The sequence below is a fragment of the Elephas maximus genome, chromosome 1, assembly GCF_024166365.1.
Source record: "Elephas maximus indicus isolate mEleMax1 chromosome 1, mEleMax1 primary haplotype, whole genome shotgun sequence".
NCBI classification, from domain to species: domain Eukaryota; kingdom Metazoa; phylum Chordata; class Mammalia; order Proboscidea; family Elephantidae; genus Elephas; species Elephas maximus.
The window spans coordinates 73629216-73647464 of record NC_064819.1 but is presented as its reverse complement, the minus strand read 5'-3'; the positions used below and the strand labels follow the sequence as shown (position 1 = coordinate 73647464).

At 44.2% G+C, this 18249-nt stretch overlaps 1 protein-coding gene and 2 non-coding genes across 3 annotated transcripts; 1 reads left to right on the top strand and 2 right to left on the bottom strand.

Annotated features, from left to right (window-relative positions):
- Positions 1-2989: 2989 nt before the first annotated feature.
- TRNAN-GUU (transfer RNA asparagine (anticodon GUU)) lies at positions 2990-3063 on the top strand. Its single transcript has one exon. It is a non-coding gene; the product is annotated as a tRNA-Asn (tRNA).
- Positions 3064-4527: 1464 nt separating this feature from the next.
- Positions 4528-10596, bottom strand: ABT1 (activator of basal transcription 1). Its single transcript, XM_049885870.1, has 3 exons — positions 10322-10596; positions 9512-9714; positions 4528-9365 (listed from the first exon to the last, which is right to left on the bottom strand). Exons 1-3 carry the CDS (start codon positions 10566-10568, stop codon positions 8985-8987), a joined length of 831 nt encoding a protein of 276 aa, XP_049741827.1. The 5' UTR covers positions 10569-10596; the 3' UTR covers positions 4528-8984.
- Positions 10597-12857: 2261 nt separating this feature from the next.
- Positions 12858-12946, bottom strand: TRNAY-GUA (transfer RNA tyrosine (anticodon GUA)). Its single transcript is given in 2 exon segments — positions 12858-12893; positions 12910-12946. It is a non-coding gene; the product is annotated as a tRNA-Tyr (tRNA).
- Positions 12947-18249: the final 5303 nt, after the last annotated feature.

Below are 18249 nucleotides of genomic sequence, written 5' to 3'. Positions count from 1 at the left end.
AGTCTGGATTTTTTTTTTTTAAGAATTCGAGGCTTTGTTTCACATTTTTCTCCCATTCTATCAGGATTCATATACTGTGGCCCTGATCAGAACCAGGCACCACCTAGTTCTTTTGGTCTCAGGGTAGTTGAGGCAATGGATATGTAGACTCTTAATCCAATAGACTAGTTCCTTCTGTGAGTCTTTGGTTTCCTTCCTTCTCTTCTGTTCCAAACAAGTAGAGACCAATAATTAAATCTTAGATAGCCGCTCTCAAGTTTTTAAGACTCCAGACACTACTCATCAAACTAAACCAAAAACCAAACCAAACCCAGTGCCACTGGGTCAATTACGACTCATAACGACCATATAGGACAGAGTAGAACTGCCCCGTAGAGTTTCTAAGGAACACCTGGCGGATTCAAACTGCTGACCCTTTGGTTTGTAGCCGTAGCACTTAACCACTACACCACCAGAGTTTCCACTCGTCAAACTAGGATGTAGAAAATAAACTTTATGAATAATTTTATGCCAATTGACCAAGTTGTGCCATGAAACTATGGTTCTAAGCCTTGAAATCAAGAAAAGCAATTCTGTGAGGTGTTTGGTTATGTCTAACAGGTATCCACAACTGTGCCTCCTGTGGGCTTTATTATGTATATGAATATATATGTATGTACACATACATGGATACACGTGCATATACACATATACACATCCATACACCTATATATGCATACATATACACTCGCATATACATACTTGTACATATATGCCTACATAAATTCATACACATATACCCACATATATATTTTTTAGTTGTTGGTGTTGCCACCTTTGGTCACTTTTGAGCACAAAATCTTTCAGGAGTTATTCATTCAAAGATTACATTTTAAAGTCTACAAGTGAAAAGTATCTATAAGCTGGGAGACACTTCTTAGATGAAAATAACATTAAATTAAAAAGTAAACACCTAAACAAGCCAGCTGGAAATCCAATCTGGAATGTAGTGATTCATAGACAAAGGCATGATCCAGTGAGCCTTTGGCCAAAACCTCTGTAAGAGGCAGGCATAGAATTCTTGGTCATAAAGTAAAGAGATTATGATGTTTGGCTTATTCCTGAAGAATAGACATTTACAATTTTGCTGGTTGGTATCTTCTGCAAGGAAACCCTAGTGGCGTAGTGGTTAAGTGCTATGGCTGTTAACCAAGAGGTCAGCAGTTCAGATCTGCCAGGCACTCCTTGGAAACTCTACGGGGCAGTTCTCTGTCCTACAGGGTTGCTATCAGTTGGAATCGACTCAGTGGCAGTGGGGTGGGTATTTCCTTCAAATTCCGGGGAGTGCTTCCCCTCAAAACTCCCCATAAATGCCGTTGAACCACCTATCCAGTCCCTTTTGTCCATTTCGGCCTAGATTCTCAAAGAGGCATCTTTAAAGGCAAAGCTGGAGAGATTGAAACTCCAGTAAATCATTGCAGAACAAGTATAAAAGAGGAGGAGACCCTGACTTTGTTTAATACTGCAAACTGCCTGCCTCCAACTTCCTAGTCTCCTCATCCTGCTCAACTTTTTTTTCTCCATAGAAGTTATTATTCTAAAAATATTATGCAGTTTATGTTTATTATCTGCCTGTAACCCAGAACCCACAAACCTTCTGGTACCCCCCCAAAAAAATAAACTCCAGTCTTCATCTGTGGCACAGCTGATGTATCCAAGTGCCTAGTACAGTGCCTGGCTCTTGGCAGACATTCAATATCCGTAGCTTGAGAGAATACGTGAGTAGGCAATATCCAAGAATCAGAATTTCAGATGGTGGACAACCATCCTAATCCAACCAGACACCTGGGTTTTAAATGTGACTAAAAGGAGTAGAAAGATAAATGGGGTTCTGCAAATTACCACATCCATTCGCCCCCACCCTTCGCCATGTTTTCTGTCAACTCACAGATGCTTAAGAAAAAAGGAAAACATTTGTAAAATTTGAAAGTCAGAATATTCAGAAATAAAGAGAAAATTATTAGAAGGTATGACATGCTGCCACCTCTATTTTGTTCCAGTTCTTTCTCAAGTTTACTCCTGAGCCAAAAAAGATTGAAATTGTCGCCCATTTTAGTCTTCAGAACACAAATATACAGTATGATCGAAATTTGAGAGTTTGGGAGAGGTCTGCAATTTGGTGGTAGACCATAAACTTCCAGCATAAGTGATCCTGGGTTCAGTCCCTAGGGTCTTCCATGTTAAACTATCAAAACCAAAATCAAACCAGTTGTCCACGCGTTGATTCCGACTCATAGCGACCCCTTAGGACAGGGTAGATCTGCCCCTTCCCTCTACCCGCGGGTTTCCAAGGGAGTAATCTTAAAGGAAGCAGACTGACACATCTTTTTCCCGCGGAGCAACTGAGGATTCGAACCGCTGACCTTTCACATAGCAGCCGAGCGCTGAACCACTGCACCACCAGACTTTTAAACTGCTATCAAAAAAAAAAAAAAAAAAACCCGTGGCCGTCCAGTCTATTCCGACTACTATAAGATTCCTAATTCTTTTAAAAGATTTTCCCCTAAATCATTTTCTCCTCTTTGCTGCTCTTGCTGGTGTCTCTCCCATTTAACATACCTTCATCTATGCAAAAACGTTCCGGTGGCTTCTGTCTTAACCGAGCAATCAGAGAAAGCTTCGTTAGTGAATAAGTGAACTGAAAATAAACTGTCCGGATGCGTGTCTTTCCTTTGATTGTAGTCATACTTTTCTGAGGGACAGGCAGCAGTCCCACGTCCTGCTCCCCACCCAATCAACATTCTAAGGCTCCTCTGTATCTCTGTAACTGTATATAATAGCTATATCACCTCTGTTTAAGAAAAAACACTTTTAACATAGGAAACACGAAAGTCACAGAGTGGAAAGCATTTTTTCTATATTCATATTCTGCAAAAGGCTCGTTTCTAGACTACATATGGCTTCCACTGAAAGAACTAATTGTTTCGGGAAGACATATTCTAAAGCAGCTGTCTCTGTGGCGCAATCGGTTAGCGCGTTCGGCTGTTAACCGAAAGGTTGGTGGTTCGAGCCCACCCAGGGACGGCTATTTTGGCTTTTGGCGTAAGGTCAAGTTTTGACGCCTTTCACAAATTAAGTGAAAGTCTTACTACTAACTATGCCTGCTCTAATATTTTTTAATAATCCCGCATTCATTCCATTAAAATTTACTGAAACCCTTCTATGTTTTTTTTTTTTCTTCTTTGTGTCATCAGGTGTAAACTCAATCCGACCGTCTTGAACCCAGTCTGTAATCTCTCACTTTTAAACTGTGCTGGTCGATCCACCAAGCAGCCTTATTGGCACAGTGGTTAAAACACTCAGCTGTTAGCTAACAGGCTGCCAGTTCGACTTCCCAGCATTTTCCGCGGGAGAATTAACGTGGCACTGTTTCCTTGAAGATTTTTACAGCCTTGGAAACTCTATAGGACAGTTCTACTCTGTCCTATAGTGTCACCATGTGTCAGAATCGAATTGAGGGCGGTGGTTTGGGTTGGGTTCATCCAGTAGAATACAAAGAGCAATAAAGGTCTTGCCAAGGCCTTGCAGAGCTTGTCTTCTACTCTGAGCTTACTCCCTTTCTGCCTGAATCAGCTTCTTGAGTTGGGCTTTGGATTTCCACTTTCTTTAGGTTTAATTTACTGTTATTTTTCTTGATACTTGAGAAAAAAATTAAATCAGTGCAATATTGAATACATGTGGTGATGGTGGCCATCATTTTCTCATTCCTGGCATGAAAAAAAGCTGTGGATATTTACCATTGAGAATTATGTTTGATACATAATTTATAAATATCCTTTATCAGATTAGGAAAATTCCCTCCTGTTTCAAGTATGCTGAGATTTTTGTTTTCATAAACGGATGTTGAATATTATCAAATGCTTTTTCTGCACGTATTCAGATTATTACTTCACTTCCCCCTTGTTAACATGTTTACATGCCTTGATTGATTCTCAAGTGTTAAATCAGATTTGCGTTCCTGAAATGAACCCAACTTGCCATATTGTGTTATTTCTTTTATATTTTCCTAGATGCAGTTTGCGATCTCCCCAGGTTACCTGGCTGCTGGTGCGATCTTTTGTAACAAAACTATCTTAAGATGAGCCTGAGATGCTGACCCTTAAGTATATCAACACCTAATGCTACCCAGCCTGGGAATACAATTGCATTCATTCATTCAAGAAATTCTTAGTAAGCCCTATTATATCTGTTTTATTTTCTAAGCTGTTGGCAACTTGAGGAGAAAACTTTCTTTTTCAACTTGGTATTCTCTTTATCTAGCAAAGGTGGCAATGGCACTCAGGAGAATTCTGATAAATGAATATGCCAACTTGTCAAATCCCAACACTGGGCTTTCTGGCTCCCTTGGAGACATCATGACCTGAGGAAGCAGCCCACAGGAAACAAACTCACAAGGAATGAACGCAAAACCAGAACATCTAGTTCCTAGGATATATCACCCAAGGGAAGTGTTTGTACACAGGCAGGCATGTGGGTTGCGAGGAATGTTAAACCAAGGAGATCATAAATGTTTACTGTCTGGTCATTTTTATTCTCTCAAATAAAATAGGTCTATCAAATTAATATTTTAACATCGCTATTTTAGAGCCAGGATAAAGAAGTGGCTGAACCCACATCACCCAGAAAACACATGGATAATTACATCAGTGGCAGAGGAGGAAAAAACAAGCTAAAGAAACAACATATACAAAAACCAAAATCATCTAATTTTTATAATCACCCTCTTAAAAAAAAAAAAAATCACCCTCTACTTCCTGTGAATTTGTTAACAGAGTTGATCAGAGTCTTAATCTATGTGGGATTGTGTACAGATTTCTTAGTTTATCATGACACCTGAGTTTTCAGGTCCTCCTAGTGGCTTGCACTGATTCTTTGCAGCCTCCAGAACTGCTTGTGTGCTGAACCCTCCATTATTTAAGTCCCAACACGTGTAAGTCGATCTGAAGGGCATCCTTTCTGCCCAACCTCTCTTCTGGGCCTTGTCCACCTTTCAATTCGTTCTAACGCAATACTCCCTCCATGCAGCCCTGTTTGCAATTCTAGGAGCACACCGGGTTCTTTCAGACACTGCTGTGTTGTTTTCCCAGTTCACTTTTCAGGAATGACCTGGAAAACTTGGTGAAGACTGAGCCATCTCTGAAGACTGTGATCACACATTGGCTCTGCATTGAGGGCACTGCTGACCTTCCCAGGTAGTCAGCCAGGCCTTCACATGGTCCCCACTCATCTCTTACACACATCTACCACAACGCCTGTGGTACCTCTGTATATTTGTTTCTTAAATGCCTGTCTTATTCTATTGGCCTGTTTAAGACTCACGGAAACCCTAGCAGTGTAGTTGTTAAGAGCTATGTCTGCTAACCAAAAAAGGTAAGCAGTTTGAATCCACCAGGCACTCCTTGGAAACCCTATGGGGCAGTTCTACTCTGTCCTATAGGGTCACTGTGAGTCGGTATCCACTCAACGGCAATGGTCTTGTGTTTGTTTTTTTTATGACTCATAGTGCCCAGGGCCATGTGTTATTATCCGTTGTCATGCATTTTTCACACAGTGGGTTAGTAAATGCTGAATTAGTTAATTGACCAATAAACTGTACTAAGAATTAAATACGTAAATGAATAAACAGGATCAGGATGACCCCACAGCTTTTGGCCTGAGCACCTAGAATAAAGGAATTCACATTCACTGAGATGGGGATGACAGTAGGTGGGGTAGGTTTGGGAGTGGAGGGAGAATAGGAGTCCTTTGGAAATAAGATTGGGATGACTATTAACCTCTAATTGAAGATGAGTACGTAAGAGCATATGAGTCTGGAGTTTACCTGACAGTTTGAACTGGAGATCAAATGCTGTGAGTTATCTACATGTAGATGGTATTTAAATTAATCAGATTAGAGATTTCCAAGAGATGGGGCACTGATAGATGTCTTGCCTAGTGCTCCTATAACAGAAATACCACAAGTGGATGGCTCTGACACACGGCAATTTATCCTCACACTCTAGTTGAAGTCCGAATTCAGGGAACCAGCTCCAGCGGACGGCTTTCTGTGTCGGCTCTGGGGGAAGGTCCTTGTTGTCAGTCTTCCCTTGGTCTAAGAGCTTCTCAGCACAGGGAACCAAGGCCCAAAGGACACGCCCTGCTCCTGGCACTACTTTCTTGGTGGTATGTCTCTGCTGGCTTCTTTTAAATCTCAAGAGAGACTGATTTAAAACACAACCTAATCTTGTAGATTGAGTCCTACCTCATTAACATAACTGCCTCTAATTGTGCCTCATTAATGTCACAGAGATAGGATTTACAACACATAGAAAAATCACATCGGATGACAAAATGGCAGACAATCACATAAGACTGGGAATCATGGCCTAGCCAAGTTGACACATATTTTGGGGGGACACAATTCAACCACCAACAATAAGAGAAGAGGTCCAAGAACTAAGCCCTGGAATAACCAATGTTAAGAAGTCTTGATGCAGAGAAGGAGCCAATACTGAGAAGCAGCTACTAGGAAAACTGAGACTGTGGTGCCCTGAAAGCCAAATGGAGCCCTGCTGGCCAAGTGGTACATTCGGCTGCTAACCAAAAGGTCAGCAGTTGAAATCCACCAGCCACTCCTTGGAAACCATATGGGACAGTTCTACTGTCCTGCTGGGTCTCTGTTGCCAACACAAAGGCAACAGGTTTGGGTTTTTTTTGGAAGCCAAATGAAGATAATGTACCAAGAATCAGTGTCACAAATGCTGCCCGTGAGTCATGTAGGAGGAGCCTGAGAATTGACCATTCACTTAACAAGATGGGAGATCGTTAAGGACTTTGACAAAAGCCATTCCCATTAAGCGGTAAAAGTGAGAGCATAAGCCTGACTTAAAACCAAAATCAAACCCATTGCCATCGAGTTGATTCTGACTCACAGTGACCCTATACGACACAGAACTGTCCCATATGGTTTCAAAGGCTCTAATCTTTACGGAACTTGACTGCCACCTTTCTCCTGTGGAGCAGCTGGTAGGTTTGAACCACCAACCATTCAGTTAGCAGCCGAGCACTTAATCACTTTGCCACCAGGGTTTAAAACAGAACACAAAGACAAACTAGAGGCAGCAAGTGATAATTCTTTCAAGGTGTTACGCTGATGTGGGGAGTGAAGAAATGGGGCAGTAGCTGGCAGAACTTTGGGGAGATAGGAGACATTTATTTTAAGATTGTGAAAATATCATGTTTCCATGTGCATATGAAAGCTCAAGAAGATAAAAAATGATGTGGCATAGTTAAAGAAACATCCTGAGAGGACAGTATCTAGTGTACAAGCAAAGAAAAATAGTACTTAATAAGACGACTATGTGATTATTATGTAGTCACTTTATTAACTTACTCAAAGTGAACTGTCTATTTGTGTGGTCCCCATTGGATCCTGCCCCTACCTTCCTTGGACTGGTGTGATCCCTACTCCTCTGGCCACCTCCCCACCCAGGCTCTCTATTCAGCCTGAGACACCCCCATTGTGAAGCCAGAGACGAACAATAAGAAGACAGAACTACTCGGCATCCAACCCAACCAATTAGGAGAAATCAGGTGGGGCCAGAATGTCTATGGTCAGTCCTGGGTGGTCAGGCCCTGGAAAGCCCTTTCTCCACTTATAGGCAGACCAGCAGTCCCTGCAGGTCCACAGGTGACAGTGCACTACATCACCACTCTACCAACCCTGGAAAATGGGTGTATCATAACTGCCGCGTGCGTTCCTGGGCAAACTGCAAGTAGTGGCCTAGACCTGTTTCAGGCTGACGCTATACTTCATCACACTTGTAACCTGGGCCCACAGCACCGTCTTTCTAGATGACCTCATTACGCTTTTCTGCACCCTTGGGTCCTGATGCCTCGGCCCAAGCTGGCACCTTTGAATCCCATCTCACCCACCTGCCTGCTGCTCCTTCTACCCTGGATGTGCCATCACCAATCTACTGCTGCTCTCCAGTGGTGCTGCCTGCTAGCCTGTAACTCTCAAATGGAGGGCTTTCTGTAGTTCTGCCAAACCTTCTCCAATGGATGAATATGGGCTCTGAGTGAAGTAACTATGAAAAGGTAAAAGGAGGGTTCTGAGGCAGTGAGAGAGTTGGGTTTAGAAGTCCCTGGGTGACACAAACAGTTAACTCTTCAACTACTAGCCGAAAGGTTGACGGTTCAAACCCACCTGGAGTGACTTCAAAGACAGGCCTGGGAATCTGCTTTCAAAAACTCAGAGCCTTGAAACGACTATGGAGCAGCTCTACTCTGCACATATGGGGTCGCAATGAGTCAGAAACAACTGGAGAGCACTTAAGAACAATAGATGATGCAAGGGGGGGCCGGCTTCTGAGGTTGGGAAATGGAGTGATGGTGAGTCAAAAGGGCATAAGGAGATGGAAAATGGAACTTGCACAACATCCCCCCAGAAACTAAAGAGCATAGTGTGCGTACACTATTTTTTTCCTTGCCTATTCTATAAATACATTTGCAAGGTGGCCCACCCCGGTAATCTCTGCCCATTTACTTTTTCGAAATAAAAAAGATGGTGCTACTGCCCTCCCCTGTGGCTGGTAATTAGGACACCACTGCCTGGGATAGCCATTATGGCTCTGGTTGAAAGTAAAGGCCCTTCCTTGGGTCCAGGAAGTGGGATTTTTAGGGGGCCTCACCGGGCAGGAGTGCAGGCAGCCAGGAGTCAGATAAGAAAAAAACTGGCACCTATAGAAGTCGTAATTATGCTAGTATGAATTAGGTACCAAAGGCAGGTATGTACAGAGGGCAATGGCAAGGAGAGTCACACAACTTTCATGTTTAGGTCCTCACCAGACCCTCCTGATCTGAGAAACACAATAAAATGCCTGCCTGAATAGTCACTAGCACTCTAGTAAAATGTAGGCAGGAAACAGGGTAGGGCCAAGAGGTGGGAGGGACCTCCCTGCCCCTTAGGAATTCCTGGTCACTGAGGGTCCCTCCCTGCCTTCTGAGGGCTGTGGAGCTCCAAAGATCTTGGCAAGGAGCCCTCGGTTAGAGCGGGCTTGTTCCTGAGCAGTGGCCAGACGAGCCCGTTCACGACCCCCTGGACGGGCTGCCTTCTGGGCCCTCAGCTCCTGCTCAGTGGGGCGCTGCGCAAAGGTCCAGGAGCCATTGGGGCGGGAAGGATCCCCTTCAGCAGCAAGGAAGCGGTTTCCCTTCTCCACACTTCGAAGGTAAAAGTCAGTCTCACGCTTGGCCTGGGCAACCTCGGCCCTCAGGCGCTGCCTGCGCACTTGGCGCTCAAAGGCCAGGTGTTCACTGAGGTGGGACCAGGTGAAACGATGCAAGTACTGCAGGCAGAAAAACAAAAAGATCAGGGTGGTCAGGGCAGGAGAAGTGATCAGAACCGCAGGATCGACAAGAGGCCATGGGGTACCGAGGGCAGGGGCAGGGAAGGGGGAAGATGAAGAGTGCAGCAGCAAGCCTATCTACTCACCTTGAGGTTCCACAAGTCATAGCGAAAGGGGCTGCGCCTACGGGCACCCATGGGCGTATTGTGCAGACTGGCCGCCACCCGCTTGGCCACACGCTTGTCCCGGAACTCCACCCAACCTTCGGTGTAGTCCTTGCTGTACTTGGACCGCTTCTTTTCTCCAGTGCCCGCGGCCGCCTTCTTTTTTTTACGCCGCACGAACCCATCTGAGAGCCAAGAAGAGAGCCGCTGTCAAAGAAGTCAGTGCCGCGTCTGCACCTCCCACTCGCCTTGCTGTTTTCCAAACCCGCAGGCCAGGGTCCCACCTCACAGTCTTTGCACGGGAGCAGTGATCTGGGAGGTATACCCTTGCCCCATACGTAATTCAAGTCTTTGCTCGAATGTCATCTCCTTAATCAGACCTGCCCTGAACACTATTTCAAAAATTGCACACGCCCCAACCCCAACCCTTGCCTGGAAAGGATGGGGAGGAGTGGCTGATTATATACTGTTTCTTGGCAAGGACCTGATGACAAGTCGTAAGTGTTCAGTTCCGTGAAAAAGCCACTGAGATTTTACCCAGGAATGAATCATTTAACAAACCGGTGAACTGAACCCCCAAAGGAGGTGACCAGAGGCTTGATTCGAACCTTCCTACTAACAATCCGAGCACTAAAGCCCAGCTAGGAAACCCACGATACACCCCATCCCAAGTGACATGCACTACCGATTTACCAGCCAGGACTCTGCCGAGACAACGGGAAGTGCCTGCGTGCCCACCCCCCAGTGAACTTCACCTTTCCCCCCACTCCCGGTCAGGGCCTTTGCACTTACCTTCGGGCTGGAAAAAAACGCGCCCGACCTCGCCATAGGCACTGAGAAGGTTGCGTACATGCAGGGGACGGAAGCGCGGCGGGATGTGACCCAGGTACACAATTCCCGGCACTACCCGTTTTTTGCCGCTGCATTCCTCCTGCTCTTCTCCCGGCTCCTCCTGCTCTTCCCTCGGCTCTGGGTTTTGGTTTCCCCCTTCCAGCGGCTCTTGCTCCACCGCTTCCTTCTCCCAGCCTTCTGCCTCCATGCCGGCTGGCACGTGAAGCACGACAGCCGTAAAGCTCCGCGCAGTCTGACGCACACCGAGAGCGACGACCGGTAGCGAGGGGGAGGGGCCAAAGGGAATGATGACAAATGAAAAGACAAGATGGGGCGATGAGGGCGGGTGCAGAAAAAGAGATGGCGAGCGGAGAGGGCGGAAGTGGGATCCCAGATCAGCTGCCGGGTTCAGAGCGTGGGGGCGGGATCAAAGGCTCGGGAATGCCAAACAAACCACTCCTGAGCTGGAGAGGCAGGACCGGAAGAGGCCGATCTTCAATTAGAACAGCCCCTTTGCAGCGCCTTGCTGACGCACAGAAAGGTCGAATGAGGCAGGCTTATCCGGGAGTTTAGGAAAACAGTTTTTTTCGGTTAACTCCGTATGTTCTAAGGAGACCTGGTGACGCGCACAGCCTAAAGATCTTTGGTTGGAACTCACCAGCCGCTCCGCAGGAGAAAAGACCTGGCGATCTGCTTCCCTAAAGATTAAAAAAAAAAAATTTTTTTTTTTTGATTACAGCCTAGGAAACCCTATGGAGCAGTTTTCCTCTGACTTATGGGGTCCCTGTGAGTCGGAATCAAGGCACACAACTACAACCATATGGTCTAGCGATCAAAATGCCATTTTACCGAAGGACCTGGGTTCTACTTCGGTTGACGGTGGAGAGATCACTCTCCTTTTAAAGTTTACTAAAGTTTCCATTTTTTAATTTGATTACGTTTGAGTTTGGAAATTTAGAGTTTTGAATATTTTGTTTAAATTTGAAAATGTATTTCATTATTACTTTTGCAAATTTAAGTTTTTGAAACATGTTTAATTTTGAAAAATTAAGCTTTGAACTTTTACAATTCAAACTTGATTTTGTGAATAAGATGTCTAAAATATTAAAATGTGTAACAATTATTTCATTAAAAAACTTATCTGGCGTCTGTTATACGTTTGTATTGATATATTATTCATGTTTTTTCTGTGTTACAAATATGTTGTCAGGTTGTCAGGTGCATACATGGCCTGGACTCAGGCAACCACCGGGCGGCGTACTCAGCCCTCTTCCCAGTCCTGTCCTCATAGGTTTCCCCTCAGATCCCAAACCACTGTTCCTTTGTTTGTGGGACAGTAGAGTTTGGGCGGTCCTGGGGGCGAACCCAACGGGAAAACCGAAGTCTCATTCCCGGCGCCCTCAGCCTCCGCCTCTGCTCCTTCTAGTCGACAGAGGACGCGCCCAATAGGGGACGCCATCCGCGCCCTTAATGAGCTGCGCAGCTCTGCGGTTCCTCGGATCTGCACCCGCGGCGGAGCCGACTCTGAGGGCCGCTCAGTGGAACCGCGTACAGGTTACTAGGCCGGCTTTCTGGATGAGGCCTGGGACGCGTTTGAGGAGTATCAATAAAAGTCTGTTCTTTCTGCGACCGGATAATACTTCCCATCGGTCTCAAACGCGGGCGCAAAGCCACGCACAGGACTGAAGTGGGTGACATATACGTCCACAGTCACAGCCCAGGATAACTTTTGCTGGGTAGGCCCCAAATATATTCCTAGAGTAACGCGATGCCTGCGCTCTTTCATGGAGTATCTAAAATTGTAATAAACTAGACTCCTTGAGTTCTCACCCGCCTATTGTATTTTTTAAAAATCTCTCAGTTGCTGTCTGCTCCTTTATGGGAGGGTTGTGAGAGGAACAGACGCGGGTGCTGCTTTTAAATTCTTAATGCCGATGTCTTCAAAACACAGTAACAGTGAATGAAATGAAAGCACATCTTAGAGTTGCTTCAAAAGATAAGGGACGGGAGAGAGATGAGGAGAAGTAGATGATGCAAGAGTGGCTGTCAGTTGCGTGATGGCTACAATGGGAGTTCATTATACTATTTTCCCTACTTTTTGTATGTTTCAAAATTGTCATAAATGTTTATTCAAAAAGTACCATCATAACAGAAGGGCCATCGAACCTTCAAAAATTTTTAAATGAAAACCTTGGGAGCAGGACTTCCTTCCCCTTCTGCACGCTCCTTATGTCCCCTTCTCAGCAGAACTCAGTGGAAAATCAATTGTCCAGGAGACCAGGTATTACTTCAGCGACCCAAATGACCTGTGAAGCAACCATTGTTAGCAGTTTCTTTTTTATGTACCTGGGGCTGGTTTATATATTTTTTTAAAGATCCCGACAAGTATGCCTTTGAGCACAATTGTCACTTACCTGCGGTAAGGGGTTATTGCTATGAGAGTCCGAACCCATAGAAAGACAACATGAAGCTTCACTGAGCTTTAGCAAAAACTGAGTCCTTCGAGCCGGATTCGAACCAGCGACCTAAGGATAGCCAGCTTGAAACACCTACAGTCCTCCGCTCTACCAACTGAGCTATCGAAGGGCCCTGTGTTGGTGCCCCTTAAGACATTTTAAATAATATTTGTCCTAATGATCTTTTGATTATATTCAATTTTATTTCGAAATTACAGGTAAATATGAGGGAGTTTTCTAGCGTGCTGTAAATGTTCTATGAACTGATCTGGGTGCTTATTACACAAGTGTATAAATATGCAGAAATTCATCCCCTTGAAAGCTTAAGATTTGTGCTTTTTATGGTACACATGTGACACGTACGTTTGAAAAAAAAAATCCACCACCAATGTTCCATGTCCTGCTCCCCTACATATATAGAACCATTGCCCGTATTAAGCCTGTTGTCCAGCTGTACTGTCCACTTAGCGCCTCTGCTCTGTATCTAAGGTGTCGTCATTGGTTGCTGAATGGTAAGGTTATTCTAAATATAAAAAAATTAGTTGAAGAGAAACCTACTATCTTGAAGCAGAGTTACTGCCCAATTCGTTTTGGAAACACTGAGATCCTCCTTTCTGAAGGATGAAGGAAAATTATGGATAGACACAAACATACTAATGAAACATGAGAGGGCTATGTGTGTTTGTACTTTTTTTTTTTTTTTTTTAAGGAATTGCATGGCTCATGAATTGCACAATTACAATGAGACAAGTAAATGAAACACTAACTCTTCCTCCTATTTAAAAAAGAAATGTAGGTGCTCCATTTATACGGATACTGTCATGCATTGCTGATGAGTGCTGAGTTTGGCTTTCAGTTTGCTGGCATCTAAGACAGAATGGGCACCAATGGGTGAAAAAGTAAACCATGTAGATTATGTATTTACGGAAAAGATGGTCTAGTTAATGTATTTATTAAAAAAATGCTTATTAAAGTGAAAGTTCTCCATAACTGTACTTATGAAAAAATACCAAATTTTTCCTCAAAAAGAACTTGTTCAATAATTCCTATGAGAAATATTGACAGGACATAATTAAATTTAATTCAGTGATTCTGTTCCTTTCCGTAGGAAACTAAGATTATCTGGCCTAGTAAAATTTTTTTCCCAATAATCTAACCTAATTTAGCTAGTGTAGAGAAAGCCTGGAAAAACCGACAGTTTCTATTCAGGGTGATTTTTCCCATGTATCTGCGCTGAGTCTTGGACACCAAAATGAAAGCAGCTGAGCTGTCATTCCACCTGTCAAACCTCAGGGTCTCACTTCATTCTCAGACAAAAGCTCCCCCAATTTTCAGAGAGGAAGGCAAGAATGGGACCTGACAGGAGCCTTGCTGTTTTTCTCACCAACTAGTGCTAAGGTATAAGTGCTCCCTTGAGACCCCAGAGCTTCAAGTCTTCTAGCCACATGGTACTCGAAGGTTGATTTTATTCTGAAAAACTCTTACAGCTGATCTCGCCAGTTCTTTTAAAGTTCTTTTACCTGTAAACTAATCTGAGCATAAGACTCCCATCTCAGGGTCTTTAAAGTTTCAATTCTATCTATCTTGAATGCTCTTTCCCCAAGATCGGGGATATAAGGGCAAGTAATCTTCACACTAGACTTAGATCTTGCCTTTTGGGAAGACTTTCTTCCTCTTTATACAGAATATAGTGTCAGAACTACCAGCTATTCGATTCTTTGGGGACAAGTTTTCCCAAAGGCAGACTGAAAATTGTAGTATGAAATCACCAAATCCAAATCTTCCTAATTCCTTGTGCTCCTAAAATTACAAGACGATTTCTTAATGTTCTGTTTTACACCTAATTACTATGAGCACACTGACCTTCATATTCTAGGGGAAGTTTCATGACTATCTCATACATGTGTGCCATCTGTGGTCTAAGATTTCTGCTTCCGTGGCTGAAATGGCTACAGGAAACATGGGCTTTGTCTTGTCTTCTGTTCTTATTCCTGAGGGCAGACGGGGCTGCTCAACACCCCTAACTCCTTGTAGTTCAGCAGTAGCAATTATTACCTGGGAGCAGGGCAGATGTTTTCAGTCCCAATAGAAGCCACACATGCAGCGTCCAGGGAATTGATTAGCAGTCTAATGTGTTAGCCACTTAACCACCTCATCCGCTCTTTTGTCTGTGTTTCGTCACCAATAATCAGTACGTCAGACTTGCCTGACAACCGCAGCGCTCGGCCTAGATCCAGTCTAGTCGCCCAAGGACGTACCCACCAGGGGGCGCCATCCTCACGCTTCATGGACCGCCTGGCGCCATGGTTTCTGCAATCTGCACCGCAGAAGGGCTGACTGCGAGGGCCACGCCCGAGCTCTTTCTATTACTTAATATTAATATTTATATTACTTATTAATAGAAACATGCCTTAGCTGTGGGTCCTGGTGCTTTTTTTTTTTTTTTCCTCACTCCGACTCGAACCTGCTCTAGGCACGAAGCTACCCAGAACGGCCAAATCAAAAAAAACCCAAACCTGTTGCAGTCGAGTCGATTCCGACCCATAGCGACCCTACAGACCAGAGTAGAACTGCCCCATAAGGCTTCCAAGGAGTGACTGGTGTATTCCGGTGGCAAATACGTACTTACTTACAATATGGGTTGGACAGTTTTTCCCAGGACAAGGGCCCAACTACGTTCCTAAAATACTGGTGGCCTGGGCGGCCTCCTCAGCTCACGGTTGTCGCACCTTCCTCGCGTTCGCACCTGCACTCTGTTAATTTGAAGGGAGACAACTTTTTCGTCAATTTTCTTCCCCTCCTAATGTGTGTGCAGTGGGGCGGGAGGACGGATTCGATTCATTTTGAATCCCAACACAGATCTCTTGTAAACACAGCAACAGTGGGTGAAATGAGAACAAGTCTTCTTTTTACCCAGAAAGATCAGGACAGGGGCGAGGTGTGTATTTGGGGGTTGTTGTTAGGTGCCGTCGAGTCGGTTCCGACTCATAGCGACTCTATGCACAACAGAACGAAACACTGCCCGGTCCTGCGCCATCCTTACAATCCTTGTTATGCTTGAGCTCATTGTTGCAGCCACTGTGTCAATCCATCTAGTTGAGGGTCTTCCTCTTTACCGCTGACCCTGTACTCTGCCAAGCATGATGTCCTTCTCCAGGGACTCATCCCTCCTGACAATATGCCCAAAGTATGTAAGACCCAGTCTCGCCTTCCTTGCCTCTAAGGACCATTCTGGCTGCACTTCTTCCATGACAGTTCGTTCTTTTGGCAGTCCATGGTATATTCAACATTCTACACCAACACCACAATTCAAAGGCTTCCTTATTCATTGTCCAGCTTTCACATGCATATGATGCGATTGAAAATACCATGGCTTGGGTCAGGCGCACCTTAGTCTTCAGGGTGATATCTTTGCTCTTCAACACATTGAAGAGGTCCTTTGCAGCAGATTTGACCAATGCAATGCATCTTTTGATTTCTTGACTGCTGCTTCCATGGCTGTTGATTGTGGATCCAAGGAAAATGAAATCCTTGACAACTTCAATCTTTTCTCCATTTATCATGATGTTGCTCATTGGTCCAGTTGTGAGGATTTTTGTTTTCTTTCTGTTGAGGTGCAAGGCATACTGAAGGCTGTGGTCTTTGATCTTCATTAGTAAGTGCTTCAGGTCCTCTTCCCTTTCAGCAAGCAAGGTTGTGTCATCTGCATAACGCAGGTTGTTAATGAGTCTTCCTCCAATCCTGATGCCCCGTTCTTCTTCATATAGTCCAGCTTCTCGTATTATTTGTTCAGCATACAGATTAAATAGGTATGGTGAAAGAATACAACCCTGACGCACACCTTTCCTGACTTTAAACCAATCAGTATCCCCTTGTTCTCTCCGAACAACTGCCTCTTGATCTATGTAAAGGTTCTTCATGAGCACAATTAAGTGTTCTGGAATTCCCATTCTTCGCAGTGTTATCCATAGTTTGTTATGATCCACCCAGTCAAATGCCTTTGCATAGTCCATAAAACACAGGTGAACATCCTTCTGGTGTTCTCTGCTTTCAGCTGGGATCCATCTGACATCAGCAATGATATCCCTGGTTCCACGTCCTCTTCTGAAACTAGCCTGAATTTCTGGCAGTTCCCTGTCGATATACTGCTGCAGCCATTTCTGAATGATCTTCAGCAAAAGTTTGCTTGCGTGTGATATTAATGATATTGTCCTATAATTTCCACATTTTGTTGGATCACCTTTCTTGGAAATAGGTGTAAATATGGATCTCTTCCAGTCAGTTGGCCAGGAAGCTGTCTTCCATGTTTCTTGGCATAGATGAGTGAGCACTCCCAGCGCTGCATCTGTTTGTTGAAACATCTCAATTGATATTCCATCAATTCCTGGAACTTTGTTTTTCACCAGTGCCTTCAGAGCAGCTTGGACTTCTTCCTTCAGTACCATCGGTTCCTGATCATATGCCACCTCTTGAAATGGTTAAACATAGACTAATTCTTTTTGGTATAATGACTCTGTGTATTCCATCCATCTTCTTTTGATGCTTCCTGCATCGTTCACTATTTTCCCCATGGAATCCTTCACTATTCCAACTCGAGGCTTGAATTTTTTCTTCAGTTCTTTCAGCTTGAGAAACGCCGAGCGTGTTCTTCCCTTTTGGTTTTCCATCTCCAGCTCTTCGCACATATCGTTATAATACTTTACTTTGTCTTCTCGAGAGGCCCTTTGAAATCTTCTGTTCAGTTCTTTTACTTCATCAATTCTTCCTTTTGCTTTAGCTGCTCGACGCTCAAGAGCAAGTTTCAGAGTCTCCTCTGACATCTCTCTTGGTCTTTTCTTTCTTTCCTGTCTTCTCAGTGACCTCTTGCTTTCTTCATGGATGGTGTCCTTGATTTCATCCCACAACTCGTCTGGTCTGCGGTCACTAGTGTTCAATGCGTCAAATCTATTCTTCAGATCGTCTCTAAATTCAGGTAACATATACTCAAGTTCATATTTTGGCTCTCCTGGGCTTGCTCTGATTTCTTCCATTTTAGCTTGAACTTGGATATGAGCAATTGATGGACTGTTCCACAGTCGGCCCCTGGCCTTGTTCTGACTGATTATATTGAGCTTTTCCATCGTCTCTTTCCACAGATGTAGTAGATGATGCAAAATGGCTGTGAATTTAGGGTGGTTGTGTCTTGGTGACAGGTACGATGAGAGTTCATTATGCTATCTGCTGCTTTGAAATTGTCACCAATAAAAGGCTTCGTTAAAAGCCGCTATGTGTCAGAATCGACTCGAAGGCAACGGTTTTTCTGTTTTGGTTTGTTTTTTTTGTTTTTCAAAAGTACTAAGATGACAGAGGTACTCAAAGACCATCGCACATCCAAAGAAATTAAAATAAAAACCTCGAGCCGCAAAGCATCCTTCCATTCTGCATACTTCTCAA